The sequence below is a fragment of the Physeter macrocephalus genome, chromosome 15 (assembly GCF_002837175.3).
Source record: "Physeter macrocephalus isolate SW-GA chromosome 15, ASM283717v5, whole genome shotgun sequence".
Taxonomy (NCBI): Eukaryota; Metazoa; Chordata; class Mammalia; order Artiodactyla; family Physeteridae; genus Physeter; species Physeter macrocephalus.
In genome coordinates, this window is record NC_041228.1 from 34,930,568 (window position 1) to 34,947,581 (window position 17,014).

General features: G+C 46.7%; 1 protein-coding gene and 1 non-coding gene across 2 annotated transcripts in view; one reads left to right on the forward strand and one right to left on the reverse strand.

The window, feature by feature from the left end:
- Nucleotides 1-2,255: 2,255 nt before the first annotated feature.
- The window catches only part of GRHL2 (grainyhead like transcription factor 2), a 162,524-nt gene continuing 147,765 nt past the window's right edge, over nucleotides 2,256-17,014 (reverse strand). The window contains exons 14-16 of the mRNA XM_055091164.1: nucleotides 15,438-15,523; nucleotides 6,262-6,326; nucleotides 2,256-3,634 (exon numbers count right to left, since the gene is read on the reverse strand). Of these exons, the coding sequence (XP_054947139.1) occupies nucleotides 3,520-3,634; nucleotides 6,262-6,326; nucleotides 15,438-15,523 (266 nt within the window). The 3' untranslated portion in view covers nucleotides 2,256-3,519. The remainder of the gene's footprint in view (nucleotides 3,635-6,261; nucleotides 6,327-15,437; nucleotides 15,524-17,014) is intronic.
- Nucleotides 6,974-7,080, forward strand: LOC112066531 (U6 spliceosomal RNA). Its single transcript, XR_002892708.1, has one exon. It is a non-coding gene; the product is annotated as a U6 spliceosomal RNA (small nuclear RNA).

The window sequence follows — 17,014 nt, forward strand, 5'->3', positions numbered from 1 at the left end:
CATTTAAGTGGCGGTGAGGGAGCTGGGAGTGAGGAAGGCAGATGCAGATGGACAGAGCCTACTCCCTGCCCTGGGAACTGGAAGAATAGCCACGCTGGTGTCCAGTCATGGTCGCACCAAAGGCCTCGTGATGTCTTCAGCCCTCTTCTCATTTAACCTTGGGGTTGGGCCCAACAAAGCAACCAGAAGAGGAAACGTCTGCTGTGTTGGAGCCCAGGACCTGAGGTGCCCAAGGGGAGCCTAGAACCTTCCCCGCTCACACAGAGGCTTCTTTCCAGTCAGGCAAAGAGCCCCAATACCAACCTCACCGAAAACACCAGACAGACATTCGAGTGTTAGGAATATTTATTTTTTTCTTCTTAAAAATGTACAAAAAATAAAATAACTGTATTTATAGTTTATAGATTCCCCCTCTCCCATTTACAAAACTATTAAGTTACATTTGCCTTTGTTTTTTTTTTTAAACACGAGAGCAAATTGTCCATCTAGCAGTCTTCCTTGCTTGTCTTTAAGAAAGGGCTGTTCATAGAATTTGGCACAAGCCCTCTGCTTCTGTTGCATTTGCATAAATTTAAATAAGAAGGAAAATAAATGTTTGATTCAGTTCATGCTTCTTAAGTTTCTGGGCTGGGACGTGCCTTAGTCTTTTAGGATCCAATTCCAAGATGACACCCGACTGCATTTTTCTGTTGGACCCAATTTCTAAATACCCATAAAGTCTAAGCAATTTGGGTAAGTATAAGAAAAACACTTGTTTCACATGTCCCTCGTCTTACATGAATTTTTTTTTTTAAGCTTATTAAGGGACAAAAAAAGAAGAGGAGGCAAGTTTTCCTATCTCTCTGGAGTGTTTTTTCTTGGACAATTTTGCTCATCAAAGCTCTGCTCATATACATAGTGAAGGCCACGTCAAAGCTAAGCCATGGGCACACCGAGAACGCAGAGGGGACGTGGTAAGATGGGGACAGATCAAATGAGAGGGGACACTCTGCACCACCCTTTGCTGGCACTGACCTCATATGCTGTGTTCTGGCAGTGGTCACCACGATCATTGCCCAGGGAACTGGGACAAAGGCAAAAGCCTCTCTGATGCATCTTCTGCCTAGGGCAGGATCAGCCAACATTTTTTTCCACAGAGGCTGGAGAGAGGAGGCTAGGTAACCTGTGTCAGATTGCCAAAGATTTTCTCTTTTTCCTACTCTGGAGTGCTGTGCCCTGGCCCAATAGTGTTCGCCATTACATCTGCCGATCGTGTCTGAAATCAGCCCTCAGGCAAGGAGCACGGGAGGCGCATTATACATCATGCACTCCCAACAATGGGCCCCATTAGTACCCAGAAGGGTCCCCAAGATGCCGGTCCAGGGCATGGCAGTCACAGAGTGGAGGAGGAGGCGACAGACTGGAGCAGAGGTGAATCCAGGATGTAACCTTTGGCACCACGGAGAGGGGTGATGATGTGTCCAGAAGACACGGAAAGGTACCTGCTCACCACACCCAGAGATCTTCCTAGGCTCTGCACCCGCCCGCCATTCCATTCAAATCTTCTGCAGCTTCCAGGACAAACAGCTGGACTGGAAGCAGCCCTTCCGTCGGGCTCTGGGCCTCAGGGGCAATGGGGTGGGAGGGCAGGGAGCCCTTGAAGAGAAAGCCCCCAGGTAAGACATCAAAGTGCTTTACAAACAAATGGGTCCTTACAGAGAACCTGTCCTAGACCTGGGACCTTGGGTGGAGGGTGTGCTCGCTAGTAGAAAGCTAGTGCTTCAACCCACGTAGGTGAACAAAGACCCCTAGACCACGTTCCTGTCCCCTCAAAGAGAACCGTGGCCTGGATGGTCCATGACATCGTGATCGTCTGGGGAAGCGTTTCTTTTCCTCTTCGTCTGCCAGGGCACCCAGCAGGAGGGCAAACCTTCTCTCTCCGTCTTCCCCTGGACGCTGCTTCCCAAAGAGCCAGGGCTCTTGGGGCATCCTCGCTCGCTCCCTCCACATCCAGCAGCTGGGAGCAGAGGCGGCGGAGCCCGGCCTTCCCCGTGCCGGCTGAGCCCTGGGAGGCTGCCGTGGCCTGGACACCCAGAGCTGAACTGTCGGCCTCGCTCTTGGGACTGCAGTTGGGCTTTCGGGGGGCCACTTGTGATGAAGGACGTGCTTGTAGACTGCGAGGCACTCACAGTGGCCAGGCAAAGAAAGAGCCAGGGCTCTTGGGGCATCCTCGCTCGCTCCCTCCACATCCAGCAGCTGGGAGCAGAGGCGGCGGAGCCCGGCCTTCCCCGTGCCGGCTGAGCCCTGGGAGGCTGCCGTGGCCTGGACACCCAGAGCTGAACTGTCGGCCTCGCTCTTGGGACTGCAGTTGGGCTTTCGGGGGGCCACTTGTGATGAAGGACGTGCTTGTAGACTGCGAGGCACTCACAGTGGCCAGGATCCTCACGATAGCCAAGGAGTTCTGCAGCCGGCCCAAGAGACGGGGCCCTGGTGGCAACCCCCCCGTGGTCTCTCCAGAAAGTTCAGGCGGTGCCGACACCAAAGCGGGAGGAGCTGGGGCCTCAGACAATCTGACCTTTGCCACGAGACAGCTCAGAGGGAGGGTCAGGCAAAGAGCATCGCCGTGAGATAAACTCAGTGGCCTCCGGGGCGGGCAGTACCCCTGGAGAGGGAACAGGGCGCCCTCTGCGGACAGGGACCGAGGCCCCGCGCGTGCCCACGGGAGTAGCTGTCTCGGCGCCCGCTGCAGTCACCCGACACCCCGAAGGCCACTTCCGTCGCCCAGCGCGTCTCCTGAACAGCACAGAGGCAGAAGCCTCTTGGAGAAAGCAGGGTCTCCAGGTATGTGCCTCCCCTGGCCAGTGGCAGTAAACATGCCCACATAGCACAGGTAGAATATATTATTGCCATATTATAAACACTATGTACACAGGTAGCCAGGCACACCTTCTAGGTTACTTACTAATTACACAGCGGCTGAATGTCTTCCTGTACACGGCCCGCTGGCCACTCGCCGGGAACCCCTGGGGGTATCTGCGAGATGACCGTCTCGGAGCAGCCTGAAGGTTTCTATCCAGGAAGGGGCGTCCACCTGTCCCCCGACCTCTGATGAAGGAAGCGGCTCGTTCTGTCCGTCCACTCAGGAGACGTGAGGAGGTGAAACGGCAGGGCGAGCATCCTCAGGCCCTTTGGGATGAATGGATCAAAGGGGAGGGCTCTGGACGGTGGCACCTGGAGCCAGCAGTGACCTGCAGAGCCCCGGCGGGCCTGGGCCCCGGGCTCCGGAGAAAGGTGGACAATAAATAAGGATCCAACAGGCGCAAGGCCCTTTCCCGAGGGGCTCGGGCTGCAGCTCCGTGCGTGGCAGGAGCCGGCGGGCGGACCAAACGCACGGGCCAAACACGGGGCGTCAGGCCTCGGCCCGCTCCCCAGCGCGGTCGTGTAACAGCAGTGGTGAGATGGGCTAGGTGGGTCTGCGGGGCCCAGGCTTCCGGCTGCCCCGGGGAGAAAGGCCCTGAGGGCCGCTGCCCGGAGCAGGGCTCAGATCTCCATGAGCGTGACCTTGAAGCCTTCCACCACGCTCTCCATGTTGAGGATGAAGGTGTCCTCGTTTGAGTAGTGCTCGATGATGTTGTCGTCCATGTTCACCAGGATGCTGCCGGGGGCGGGGGAACAGAGATGCCGTGAGCAAGGCGCTCGGTGCACGGGCAGGCTCCAGGCTGGGGGCTCCCTCAGGCATGCTTTTGCAAGGGAGGCCAGGAAGGGGGAGGGGCTGGAGGGGAGAGGAGACAGACAGGCAGGGAGAGAGGCTCCCACTCTGCAGCGGCCCCCAAACTGGCCCCCAGAAGCCACTCTGCCAGGAAGGGGGAGGGGCTGGAGGGGAGAGGAGACAGGCAGGGAGAGAGGCTCCCACTCTGCAGCGGCCCCCAAACTGGCCCCCAGAAGCCACTTTGAGGAAAGCAAAACCTCGATTTCTCAGAACTCCTTATGAAACAGGATTTCAGAGCTCATTCAACCCAAACCTTTGGCTTTCTAGATTGGTAAAGTACAGCCCAGAAGTTAACAGAGCCTGAAATCACAAAGTTAGCTATTGACGGGGCCAGGTCCCCGAACTATTTTCATTAAACCATATTGCCTGTTGAAAAAAATGCATTTTTAAAAAGTACTCCACACTTAGGAGAAGAGGAAAATAAACAAGAGCTGCAGGTACCCTTCCTCAAGCATGTAGTGTGTTCCAGTGTTTTGGAGACCTTGTGTTCGGTCCTCAGGGCAACCTTGAAGGCAGGTGCGATCATCACCACGTTGCAAATGAGAAACCTGAGCTCAGCAAGGTGAGATCGTGTCCCCAAGTTCACTCAGCTGGTTCACGGCTGAGCTAGGTTTTGAAACTGGCTTTGCTTCACTCCGAAGTTCATACTTTTACCACATGTGACCTACTCCTTGGTTAACCATCTGTGTTGGGTTTGGTTTTAAGAAAACCAACAACTTCCAGGGCCTGTCCATGATTTAGAAGTCCTTGAACCAATCCCCTTCTCGGAAGTCAGACAGATCTTGGTTTGAGAACTGACTCTCATTTTACAGCTGTGTGTCATCAGGCGAGTTGTTTAGCGTTTCCGCAAAAGTAAGAATAACAACCCTGCTTTAGACGGTTGTTGTTAGGATTAAAGCATTTAGCCCAGGGCCTGAGACAGGGCTCAGTGGAAGTGAAATGTTAACCATCGGCATGTGCATCGACACTGGGGGTTTCTGCTCAGCGTGAGACCTTGAGACACCGCTCAGATCTCACCAGCGAAGGAATACTCTCAGCCTCTTGCACTGACTTTGGAAAGAACTGAAACATGCATTTTAGTGAGCTTTTCAACCAGGGCTCGAGTGGAAAGGGTTTCCTGCTTGGCTCCAAATTAACCGAGAGACCGCATCACTCAAAAAGCCTGAGTATCCCAGATGATCAATTTCCTTTATGAAAGAGGCCCAGAGAAGAGCTTAAAGACCTATTTTCTGCTTTATGTAAGAAAATAGCTCCAGAAGCTGGCTCTAATAGAGACCCTCTCCTGGCACTAAATCCAGCTCCGTGGCAACTAAACTTGGAGCGCCTCATACACAGGAGGTCCCCGGAGGGCTGGAGACAGCAGATGTGCGAGCTAAACACTAGGGCTTTGGGGCCACGGACCTGGGTTACTGAGGGTTTCTGCTCAGCGTGAGACCTTGAGACACCGCTCAGATCTCACCAGCGAAGGAATACACTCAGCCTCTTGCACTGACTTTGGAAAGAACTGAAACATGCATTTTAGTGAGCTTTTCAACCAGGGCTCGAGTGGAAAGGGTTTCCTGCTTGGCTCCAAATTAACCGAGAGACCGCATCACTCAAAAAGCCTGAGTATCCCAGATGATCAATTTCCTTTATGAAAGAGGCCCAGAGAAGAGTTTAAAGACCTATTTTCTGCTTTATGTAAGAAAATAGCTCCAGAAGCTGGCTCTAACGGAGACCCTCTCCTGGCACTAAATCCAGCTCCGTGGCAACTAAACTTGGAGCGCCTCATACACAGGAGGTCCCGGGAGGGCTGGAGACAGCAGATGTGCGAGCTAAACACTAGGGCTTTGGGGCCACGGACCTGGGTTAAATCTGCGCCGCACCTACTGAACATGAGACTTTGGGCAAGTTGCTTAGCCTCCATCAGCAATAAATTATGGATAAGAATCTACCTCACTGAGTGGTGAGGAATAATAGAACAATACACATAAAGCACTTAGCAGGGGACCCAGAACCTACTGAACACCAGATAAATGAGAGCTGTTGTTCTTAACAGTGAGAACAAGCAGGTCCAGTAATCATTTCGATCATTATGTTAGTAATGACCTCAGAAGAATCCCCTATGCCCTGAATCCTTTGTGTTCCTACTGTGCTGCCCTGAACCCAGCCCCAAGAGCAGCACGTGATTCCCTATAAACTCTGCTCTCTGCAGAAGGGCGACCTTGCCACTCTCCCCAGGGCCACTCTCACCACTTCCAGACCCCTCTATTCTACCCACTAATCCTGTCATTGGAGGGGGGCATCTCAGCTGACATCATGACAATGCACTCTCACCCCCCGCTCTCTCTCATTCAAGGTCTTCAAAATGCGTGGCACACGTAAGCTGCTCAGCACGCCTTTGGAAGGATGGCACATTTTTATAAAAGGCAGACAACAGAACTAACGAAAGATGGGCACCATCTTGTTTTTTTTTAAAGGCACTGTATAGACATATCTGATTGGGAAATCAATTTAAGTTGTTTCTTTCTTACCCTTTTTTGCTTTTCTTGTAAAGCTTTGTTATCTTTTCCACGGGCAGCCCGTACTTCTCAGATATCTGCAACCAATAACAAAAAGGCAGGTGAGTGTGGAAGGGGAGCCAAGCAGAGACGAGAGAAAATTCCAACTTCACTGTCCTGGAAATGTTTCTGGGTGCCAGTGGCCTTCACTCATGAGTCAGACTCTCAAAAAGGCTCATTTGCAAGGCTCTCCCTTTGGACAAACCATAAATCAGTCAACAAAAAATTCACCCACAGGAGAATTTAATCTATGATGAAGGTGTCATTTCAGGTCAGTCAGAAAAAGATGGACTCTAATCATGATGTTGGATTAAATAGGTAGCCATATAGAAAAAAATTAACAAGTTAAGTCAGATCCCTCCTCCACGACTTCCATCAAAATAAATATCACCAAAGATTTACAGGGAAAAGATGAAACCATGTAAGAAGAAACCGTGAATCAATTCTTTGTATAGATATCATCTTTAAGTAAGGAAGATGCCAAGCAAGCTATGAAACCTGAAGAAAAAAGGCCAAAATGTTGATAAAGCAGCATAAAATGAAAAATACCAGTATAGGCAAAACTACCCCAAAAGCTGAGGACGAACAATACACTGAGAAACATTTTTGCAACACAAATGACAGACATGGAACTAACTTTCTTAAGTTAGAAAGAACACCTCCAAATTTAAAAAAAAGGACTAACATGCTCCCTTTGGCAGCACATATACTAAAATTGGAACGATACAGAGAAGATGAGCATGGACCCTGCACATGGAAGACATGCAAGTTCGTGAATCGGTCCATATTCTTTAATACAAATGAATGTATTTACAAAACAGAAACAGACTCAAACAGACATAGAAAACAAACTTATGGTTCCCAAAGGGGAAAGGGGGGAGGGAGGGATAAATTAGGAGTCTGGGATTAACAGATACACACTGCTGTATATAAAATAGATCATAGGACCTACTGTATTGCACAGGGAACTATATTCAATACCTTATAATAACCTATAATGGAAGATAATCTGAAAAAATATATACATATAACTGAATCACTTTGCTGTACACCTGAAACTAACATAATATTGTAAATCAACCATGCTTCAATTAAAAGAAAAAGACTAACAGTTCAATGGGAAAAGGAAGACAACAACTTAAAGAAGTAATTCACAGAAAAAAAATACAATAGGACAATAAGCAAATAAAAAAATGCACCACCTCACTAATAATTTAAAAATTCAAATTAAAAAAACAGCAGGATACTACCTTTATGAGACTAACAAAAACTGAAAAATTGATAATACAGTGCCAGCCAAAGGATAAGAAACAGCAACTCTCATAGCCCATAGATAGGAGAGCAACAAGCTCAACCTTTCTGGAGGGAAATTTGGCAGAAACTATTGAAATTTAAAAGGCATATATCATTTGACCCAAATAGTCCACATCTAGTAACTTGGTGTACAGAAATACACTCAGATGTATGAAAAGCTCTTCAAAGCATCACTGTTCATAACACAGATAACTGTATATAACAAACATTCATTAAGCACATTTTGATATTTGCACAGTTGAAAACCACGCCATCATGCAGTCATTAAAAGAAATGCAGGACGCCTATATGAAAAAAATGTCCTTAACATACTAAGTGGAAAAACACAAATTGCAAAACACTGTATATAGTGTGATCCCACTTGTATTTTTTAAAAAATATATGTGTAAGTAAATGGAAAATATCTGAAAGACCCACCAATCTATTAACAGTGGCTACCCTGGAAGAATGGACAGAAACAAGGAGATTCTTTTTCTTTTCACATTGTACAATTCTGTACTATTTATTTTTACAGTGACCATGATTCAGTTTTATAAATATAAAACTATAAAGATAAAGTAATAATAGTTTAGAGATGGATTCTGGAGACACCTACCCAAAATGCTTTTTCTCTCCCAAGTCCAATCCACCCACCTCTTGTGAGCCCAGTGGCTGGCAGGGCTCACAAACACTAGGGCAGGTGAGGTTTGGGACTTGGACTACTGGGCGGTCTAGCAGAGGCTATAGGAAAAGAAGCCAAAGAGCCCTGGGACAAAGGTGGGATAGCTTTGGCTCCTGGGAAGAGCCTATTCTCCAGAGAATCAGATTCCCACCCATCCATCCCTTACACTGCACAGGAAGAACTCCCACCCCCTCCCCCAAGCCCCAAAGGAGCAGAACAGGTGGGCCGAGGGCTGAGACAGCAAAGGTAGACTGGGAAACAAATGGCCTGCCTGTCGCACAGCACTGCTCCGTCACTGATGGAACTGCCTCACAGCCATACTGGAGCCCAAATGAGCCCAGCACATAAAATTACACGGCCTGGGGGCAGCAAAGAAAATGGACAGAACTTATGTGGACTGCATCCGTGTGAACAGAACATAAAAGAGCACTTATGAAGACTGCTGTACAGCACATAAGTATAAAATTCTCATCTAATATATGATTATTGAACTAAAAATTCTGTAAAGGTCAATAAATGAATTGAAGGCCAGCCAGGTGGTCGATCCAGCAAACCAATCACGTTAGGAAAGATCGATTAGAAAAACCATTTCAAGTGCAGAGCAAAGACACATAGCATAGATGGAAATCATGAAGGGAAAAAAAAAAAGGTTTGAAGAGCAGAGACAGCCATACCTGATGTGACTATCCAAAGTCCCAGACAGAGAAAAAGGAGCAAATGGAGAAGAGGAAACAAACAAATAATAGACGAAAGACCCATGTTTTTAGATAGGGGGGGTATCCTGAATCCCAGGAAGGATCAATGAGAAAAGACCCATGCATCTGGCCATTCTGAAAAGTGCCAGATCTCCAAGGGTAATGAAAATAAAACATCCTGGAACCTCCCAGACAGAAAGTACAAGTTACCAAAAAAAGAAAAGAAAAAGAATGAACCTGGCTTCAGTCTTCTCATCTGCAGCACTAGAAACCAAACTGGAATAACCCCTACAGACTACTGAAAAAAGGGACTTTACCCCAAGAATTCTGTACACCAACAAGCTCTCCCTCACTTCTCAGATTAAAGAATGGCATCTAAGAAATGCATTTCACCCAAATATCCCATTTGAGGAAAATACTCACACAAGAACTCTAGCTAAACTAAATATGCATCAGAACAAAGACTTCAGCAAAGCAAAGGGGGAAGAAAACAAGCAACCCAGTGTTGTACCATAAATATATATACACATATACACACATACACACACACACATGAAGAGAGACTATATATATTCTATATAACTATAGATCTATAGTTATATATCCATACATAATGTATAGATATATATAGATATATATGGTCCGTATATAGATATATAGTTATAGGTATGTATACCTATATATAGTTAAATGGACTGGGAATGTGAAATAAGTGTTAAATAAGGATTCTTGAAGTAAAAAGAACATAATGGAAGGAAAAATCTAATTGTGTCCTAGAGAGAGTACTAAACAACAGCAACATCAAGAAGCCTGGAGTGTGTGGGAACAGCGTGGGGTAAACATTTCAGCGGACTCATCCTAGTGAGCGGAGAAGGGGAAGAGAGGGGAGAAATGAAGGCTCTAAAGGTCTTTTCTCACCCGGGGGTGGTGGGAGCTAGAGAGTAGTGGTGTGGAAGACAGCTGGAAATTTATCTTCAAATCACAGAGCAATAAGGAGAAGAGACTGAAACAATTTAGGGAAAGTAAAGAATAACTTTCAAGAAAAGATGAAAAACAGTGACTTAATCCAACTGCAAAACTAAAGAGACAGAGGAAACTACAAAGTAAAATAAATAAAAACCAAAACATTTATCGTTGTGAGTTGCTTGGCCTGCAAGCGTTGGGTTTTGAACTTTGGTTGGTGTCATTTGGAACTTCTTTTTAAAATGAAATGGAAAAATAAAGTGTGTTCCTTTTTCGACTCAACATCAGCAAGTTCATAGCTCTTAGTCCCCCTTTTCTGAAAGAGAGGTGAATCTGATTCTTGGATCTTCTCTTTTCAGGGGTTTGACTCCCAGTTTTTCCCAAAGCACCTCAGCTCACAGATCAGTTGATAACAGGAAATTTGCATAAACCTGCATATCTGCCGGGAGTAGCAGCAGCTGCCAGCATTCACTGAGTGCTTACTAAGTGCTTAGCATATCAGCACAGGGAGTTCTGCATCTATTAACTCGCTCAAGTCTCGCATCATTGCAACAGAATAGGTGTTTTTATGAGACCTGCTTCTCGGGCAAGGAAACTCAGGCTTAACACTCATTAAGTAATCAGGGTCCCTCAGCTAGGAAGTGACAGAGACAAGATTTAAAAGGTAACAGTCTGGCGGTCTGGTTTCAGATTCTAAGCTCATAGGAAAAAGGGGCCTATGTTGGGCCTGTTTGAAGCAGGGCTCATGGACCCCACCCAGTACCAAGAAGCAACTGGCAAAGCTGACACGGGCATCAGGCTGCCGAGGGCAACGGTCTCCAGGAGGGCAAAGTCCTGCCCTCTGTGCAGTTGTCAAAGGCAAAGGCAGAGGCAGCTGGATAAAATGCCACCCTAACACGGCGTCCTCTGCCTCCACGCCAGGCAAGGAAGTGGGCTTTGCCAAATCCAGAAGGCTGGAAAGAAGTGAGACCGTGCAGGATAGCATGTGGAGGAAGCTGGCCATCTGTCGGGAGGTTACGGAAGGAATCCTCAGGAGCTCGATGGTGTCACCACAACACTCCCCTTCCATGTGCGTGGCAAGCACACGCTTCGTGATAGTTCTCAGAGCGGGGGCATTAGGACTGCTTGGTTTTTTCTTTGTGTTTTTCAAGTCGTCTGAACTGCTCGTATATGTCCATCATTTTTAAAAGCTCATGATCAATGTTTTTAAGGACCTCTAAGACTTCCTTGACACCCAAGAGGATCCTAGGTCTTGGACGTATCTCATCAGTGTGGCTTTGCCAAATCCAGAAGGCTGGAAAGAAGTGAGACCGTGCAGGATAGCATGTGGAGGAAGCTGGCCATCTGTCGGGAGGTTACGGAAGGAATCCTCCGGCCCAGGAGCTCGATGGTGTCACCACAACACTCCCCTTCCGTGTGCGTGGCAAGCACACGCTTCGTGATAGTTCTCAGAGCGGGGGCATTAGGACTGCTTGGTTTTTTCTTTGTGTTTTTCAAGTCGTCTGAACTGCTCGTATATGTCCATCATTTTTAAAAGCTCATGATCAATGTTTTTAAGGACCTCTAAGACTTCCTTGACACCCAAGAGGATCCTAGGTCTTGGACGTATCTCATCAGTGTGTTACTGGCTATCTGATGATCTGGAGCTTTTAGACTTTTACTTTGTGGAGAGTTCTCTTTGCCCAGAAACCTCAGATATGTGACAGGCAGAACTAGAGACTTCCATTGGTTTTCACCAATGTAGGACTCTGCCTGGTCTAGAGGCATCCAACTCAACTGCCAGCTCTGGAGGCCGATGGCTTTTATGTGGAGTTATAAACTGTTCAGTGTGGGCTTTTAGATGCACCCCTTTGAAAAAGGGGTGGCTCTTGCTTATAAATACTTCCTAGGTGGCTACATTCGACCTGTCAATAGAATTGGGGAGGACAGGCCTGCATCTCCATGCATGGATGACTCAGCTGCATAGAAGGGGGTGCTACCGGGGCCACGAGCCACCTTTTCCCTGTGCACCCAGCCAGCTTCACCAGGGGAGAATACCCTTCTCTAACCCCTTTGGCTTGAAGGAATCTCAATCTGCCTCTCCACCCCATAGCACTTACAGCCGTCTACTACATATATATATTCATTTATACAGTGTTTCTGTATTTTCAATTTCATTTATTTTTCTGGCTGCATTGGGTCTTTGTTGCTGCGCGCAGGCTTTCTCTAGTTGCGGCGAGCGGGGGCTACTCTTTGTTGCGGTGCGCAGGCTTCTCATTGCGGTGGCCTCTCTTGTTGTGGAGCATGGGCTCTAGGCGTGTGGGCTTCAGTAGTTGCAACACACGGGCTCAGTAGTTGTGGCACATGGGCCCTAGAGCACGTGGGCTTCAGTAGTTGTGGCTCATGGGCTCAGTAGTTGTGGCTCGCGGACTCTAGAGCGCAGGCTCAGTAGTTGCGGAGCACAGGCTTAGTTGCTCCACGGCATGTGGGATCTTCCCGGACAGGGAAGAACACAGGGATCGAACCTGTGTCCCCTGCATTGGCAGGCAAATTCTCAACCACTGCGCCACCAGGGAAGTCACTATACAGTGTTTCTATGTGCTACTTTAAACACCTTGTATAGGAACTCATTTAATCCTCAAAGCAACCCTACATCTCATTTTATCAGTATCTATCTTCATAATAATATCCCATATTATTATTACTCTCATTTCAGAAACGATGAACCTGAGGTACAGAGAGGTTGAGTAACTTGCCCAGGGTCACACTACTCTGAAGTGTCAGAGCTAGGATTTGAACCCTGACTGTGTGGGATCAACCATCATACACACAACTTCTTGCCTGATTGCCTAAGCTTCTTTCCTTTAGTTGTTGTGAGCTGTGACTTAGAATGGTTATTCTTCTTGTAATAACTTTTCATGTGTGGACGTCTCCCTAAGTGGACTTAAGTTGCTCAAGGGCTTAAGTTGGCTCTGCCACTCTGTGGAGCTCAGGAAACCCCACATCTGTAAATGACGGTGATGACATCTGACCTGCCAAGTTCACAGGGATATTGTGAAGCTCAAGTGAAGCAATGCATGTGAAATACATGCCACCCACAGCACTTGGCATGGTGGTACATACACAGTGGATGCTCAATTCAGTCAACAAATATATATGCTCAAACACCTGGGGATACACAGAAGACAGCAAGAGACACAGCCCCTGTTCTCATGAACTTTACATTCTGTTGGGGAAGAGAGAAACAAAAAAGCAGAGTTAACTCAGGGATTGTTTGGGTGGAAGTGAAGGTGACATTTAACCCCACTGTGATCCAGCGAGACCACAGCTACAGAACACTTGTAGAACTAGCCAGATGTCACAAAGGAAAGGAAGACACCAAGGAAAAAGGCGTAATGAATCAGTTCAGAATTGGTCTAGGTCAGTGGCTCTCACACCTGGCTGATCTCAGAATACCCTGAAGAACTGTTAAAATTACAGATTCCAGGGCTTCCCTGGTGGCGCAGTGGTTGAGAGTCCGCCTGCCGATGCAGGGGACACGGGTTCGTGCCCCGGTCCAGGAAGATCGCACATGCCGCGGAGCGGCTAGACCCCTGAGCCATGGCCGCTGAGCCTGCGCGTCCGGAGCCTGTGCTCCGCAGCGGGAGAGGCCACAACAGTGAGAGGCCCGCGTACCAAAAAAAAAAAAAAAAAAAAAAATACAGATTCCTGCTGCTCCAGTGCCCTCCCCCACCTCCACTTCAGCAGAACGGGAATCTGGGGTTGAGGACTGGGAATATGCATTCAAAACAGCTGCTAAAGTAATTTTCAGCTTCACCACCATCCTAGGTAAGTCCGTTTCAGTAATATGATCTTAAAGGCCAGATTAAAGGTATGAAATTTGTTCAAAGGGCTTCTGTAGCTCATAAATCAATCTTCCAGTCATTTTAGGGTCATTTAAAAAAAATCCTTGTTCATTTGAAGAGAGATAGACGATACTTTTTGTTGTGTTCTTTTCTGGTTTTGTTTTCCGTTTATGGGGGGATCAGATTCAGTAACAACAAAGTCCATGCCAATGACAAATCCTGAGAACAAAAGAGATTACCAGACCCCCCGCCGAGTGTTTCTTAGAGGGCGGCTCTCCAAGCCCTGCTCTGAATTGCCTAACAATGCCAACCACATTGGTAACATTCTTGTGCTTTTAAAAAAAAATTTCAGGTGAACAAATAAATAATTCTTTTACATATCATATAAATTCCCACTTAAACCATTTAAAGTGTACGATTCAGTAGCATTTAGTACATTCACAATGTTCTGCAAACTTCAGGACTGTGTAGTTCCAGAACAATTCATCACCCCAAAAGGAAACTCACTAAGTAGACTTTTCTCACTCACCTTTCACCCAACTCCTGTCAACAACTAATCTGCTTTCTGTCTCAATGGATTTGCCTGTTCTTGATATTTCCTATAAATTGTGTGATTATACAATGTGACCTTACATGTCTGGCCAGCAATTCCACTCCTTAGTATACACCCCAAAGAATTGAAAACAAGTATTCAAACAAACACCTGTACCTGGATGTTCTGTGCAGCACTATTCACAATAGCCAAAAGGTGGGGGGAAATCCAAATGTCCATCAACTGGTGAATGGAAAAACGAAATGTGGTCTATCCATACAATGGAATATTATCCAGCCACAGAAAAGAACGAAGTACTGATTTATACTACAACATAGATGAACCTCAAAAACATTATGCAAAGTGAAAGAAATCATCCACAAAAGACAACACAGTGTATGATTCCACTTATAGTCACTGTCCTACACATTTTAACACATCACTCCATAGCCCAATATGCTGTTTCAATGTACCAGTTTTCCAGACCAACAAAAATTCTAGGCTGTCCCTTGGCAGTCCTATCGTCTTCATCACCACAAAAACCCTGGATCTTCTACAGCATGGTTGTACAGGGGAGTCAGATATCATATTCAATGTAGAGTCATATTCAGATGGATAATACATGGATAAAACATAAAATAACTTCCTGAGCCCAGGTTGGGTAATGCTAGACTAAACGGGGGATGAGAAGGGAGGGAGAGATTTCAGAATCTTACTTAAATCATTTTATAACTCTGCAATGTATATTTTTTTCTTAACCAAAAGAGGTCATATTTTATTTTGGATTACACTATCGCAGCTGGCAAGACACTTCCTAATCGTTTTTGTTCTGTATAGATTTGAAAGTTAAACGTATCTAATTTGGTTTCATGCAAAGAGACAAATGGAAACTCACAGTTTAAACTTTCTCTGTGGCATCTTACTCTAATTAGCCTTAAACTGACAGGGAATTGGCAGTTTTTCAAAGCTTCCTTCTCCTTAAGATGCTAATAATAAGCCAGACAGGGTGGAAATCAGTGTCCCCAGAAATCTCTGCTTTTTCTTTTTCCTTGAGAAAGCTCACTCCAGGGCCATCTCGAAGGCTGCATTGTAATAAATGGATTTCAGTTCAGGAGACTACATGCCGGTTTCTCGGAGGCTGAAGGGGGTTAATTGCTTACCGCTTCCATCAGGCCCCTCACGGTGGGGGATTTCAACATCAAGGCGTCAAACACGTCGTCTGTCTCCTTCCTCACGTACAAAAGCACTGAAAGAGAAGGGGCGGGAAGCCGTGACTGTGGAGCCCACGCAGCTGCCCCAGGAGACTGCTTCCCACCAGCGGCTGTTACAGATGAACATTCTGTAACTTCTTCCTGTAACCCCCAACAGAAAAATGTAATTTCCAGCAGGCTGACCCTAAGGAAACCCCAAACCATGTTCTATTAGGTTAGCCAAAAAGTTCGAACCACCAGAACGAACTTTTTGGCCAGCCCAATATTTAAGTGAGTGCTGCTTCCATCGGATTTACAGACCTCTTCTTGGAAAATCATTGTCTTTGAAACAGTGTGGCTGCTACTCCTGCTGCAGGAGTCCCTGGAATGGGTTAAAGGGGGCATGGCAGCGGGTTGATGGGCTGCAGTGCCACCATCTCCTGCTGGGCTTGTTGATAGCCACACCTGCATGCTGGGCTTACAGCTCACCCCCAGGGCTTGCCCAGAGAGGCAGCTCTCATTAACTGTGTATCTGTGGATAACAATCGCTCCGCTAACGGCAGTAACCATCATCAGGCATCCCAGAGCTTGTAGAGACAAAGGCAACCAGCCACGGCAGCTCCCGGTGACTCTGAGAGAGCCACCCTGAGAAGTGGCTACAAAGGCAAAACAAATAAGGGCATTGGTGATAATTACAGTCATTCTCTGTCCTGGAGAACGTTTAACAAACAATGGGCACTGTCACTGACCCTGACCTCTTGGGCTCCTCAAAGCCCAGCTAAGCGTAGGAGCTCCAGGGAGGGGCTCAGTGACTCCACTGTCCTTTTCCAGAGAAAAGCCACTCCTGGGAGAACAAGTTCTCTATTGCTGGAAGCTTGCAGTGCCCTCATGTGTCCCTATGACTGAGATGTTTCAAAGGCCGTAACTTTGCATTTTGTCACAGCAATTCCTGACGGCAATTTTTGTGCAGACCTCACAACCTCAAAATATCTGAAGAACACAAGCTTTGGACCAGCCAGCATGTACTAAATACGGATGTAAGCTACTATTACTTTGACCTGTGTGCTCCTTGATTTCCATATAACATTGCCCTCACTCTAAAGGATGAGATATAAAAGGCATGCAGGAATGGAGCTCCAAATGCACTCGAATATTTGATGGTGAGCCTGTGAAGTCGGAAAACCCTTTATAGGTTTAAATATTACTACTGTAATTAACACTACTCAGGTATTTACACTCTTTGAATTCTGAAATGCTCATTACTCATTCACAATTATGATAATATTCCTTAACTAGATCCAGGCCTAAAAATAAAACTAATAATTATATTAGTGAAGATGCTGTGCTTACTATGTAGTGGGCACTTGAGTTTAGTGTTTTACATACATTAACTCGTCAAGCCTCCCTCTGTGACGTGGGTACTCTTGTCACCCCATTTTACAAGTGAGGACTCCAAGGTGCAGAGGACCTGCCCAAGGTCACATGACTCGATGTGGCCGAGGGAGGCTACACAGGGCATGCTCTTGACCATTATGCAAATCCCATTT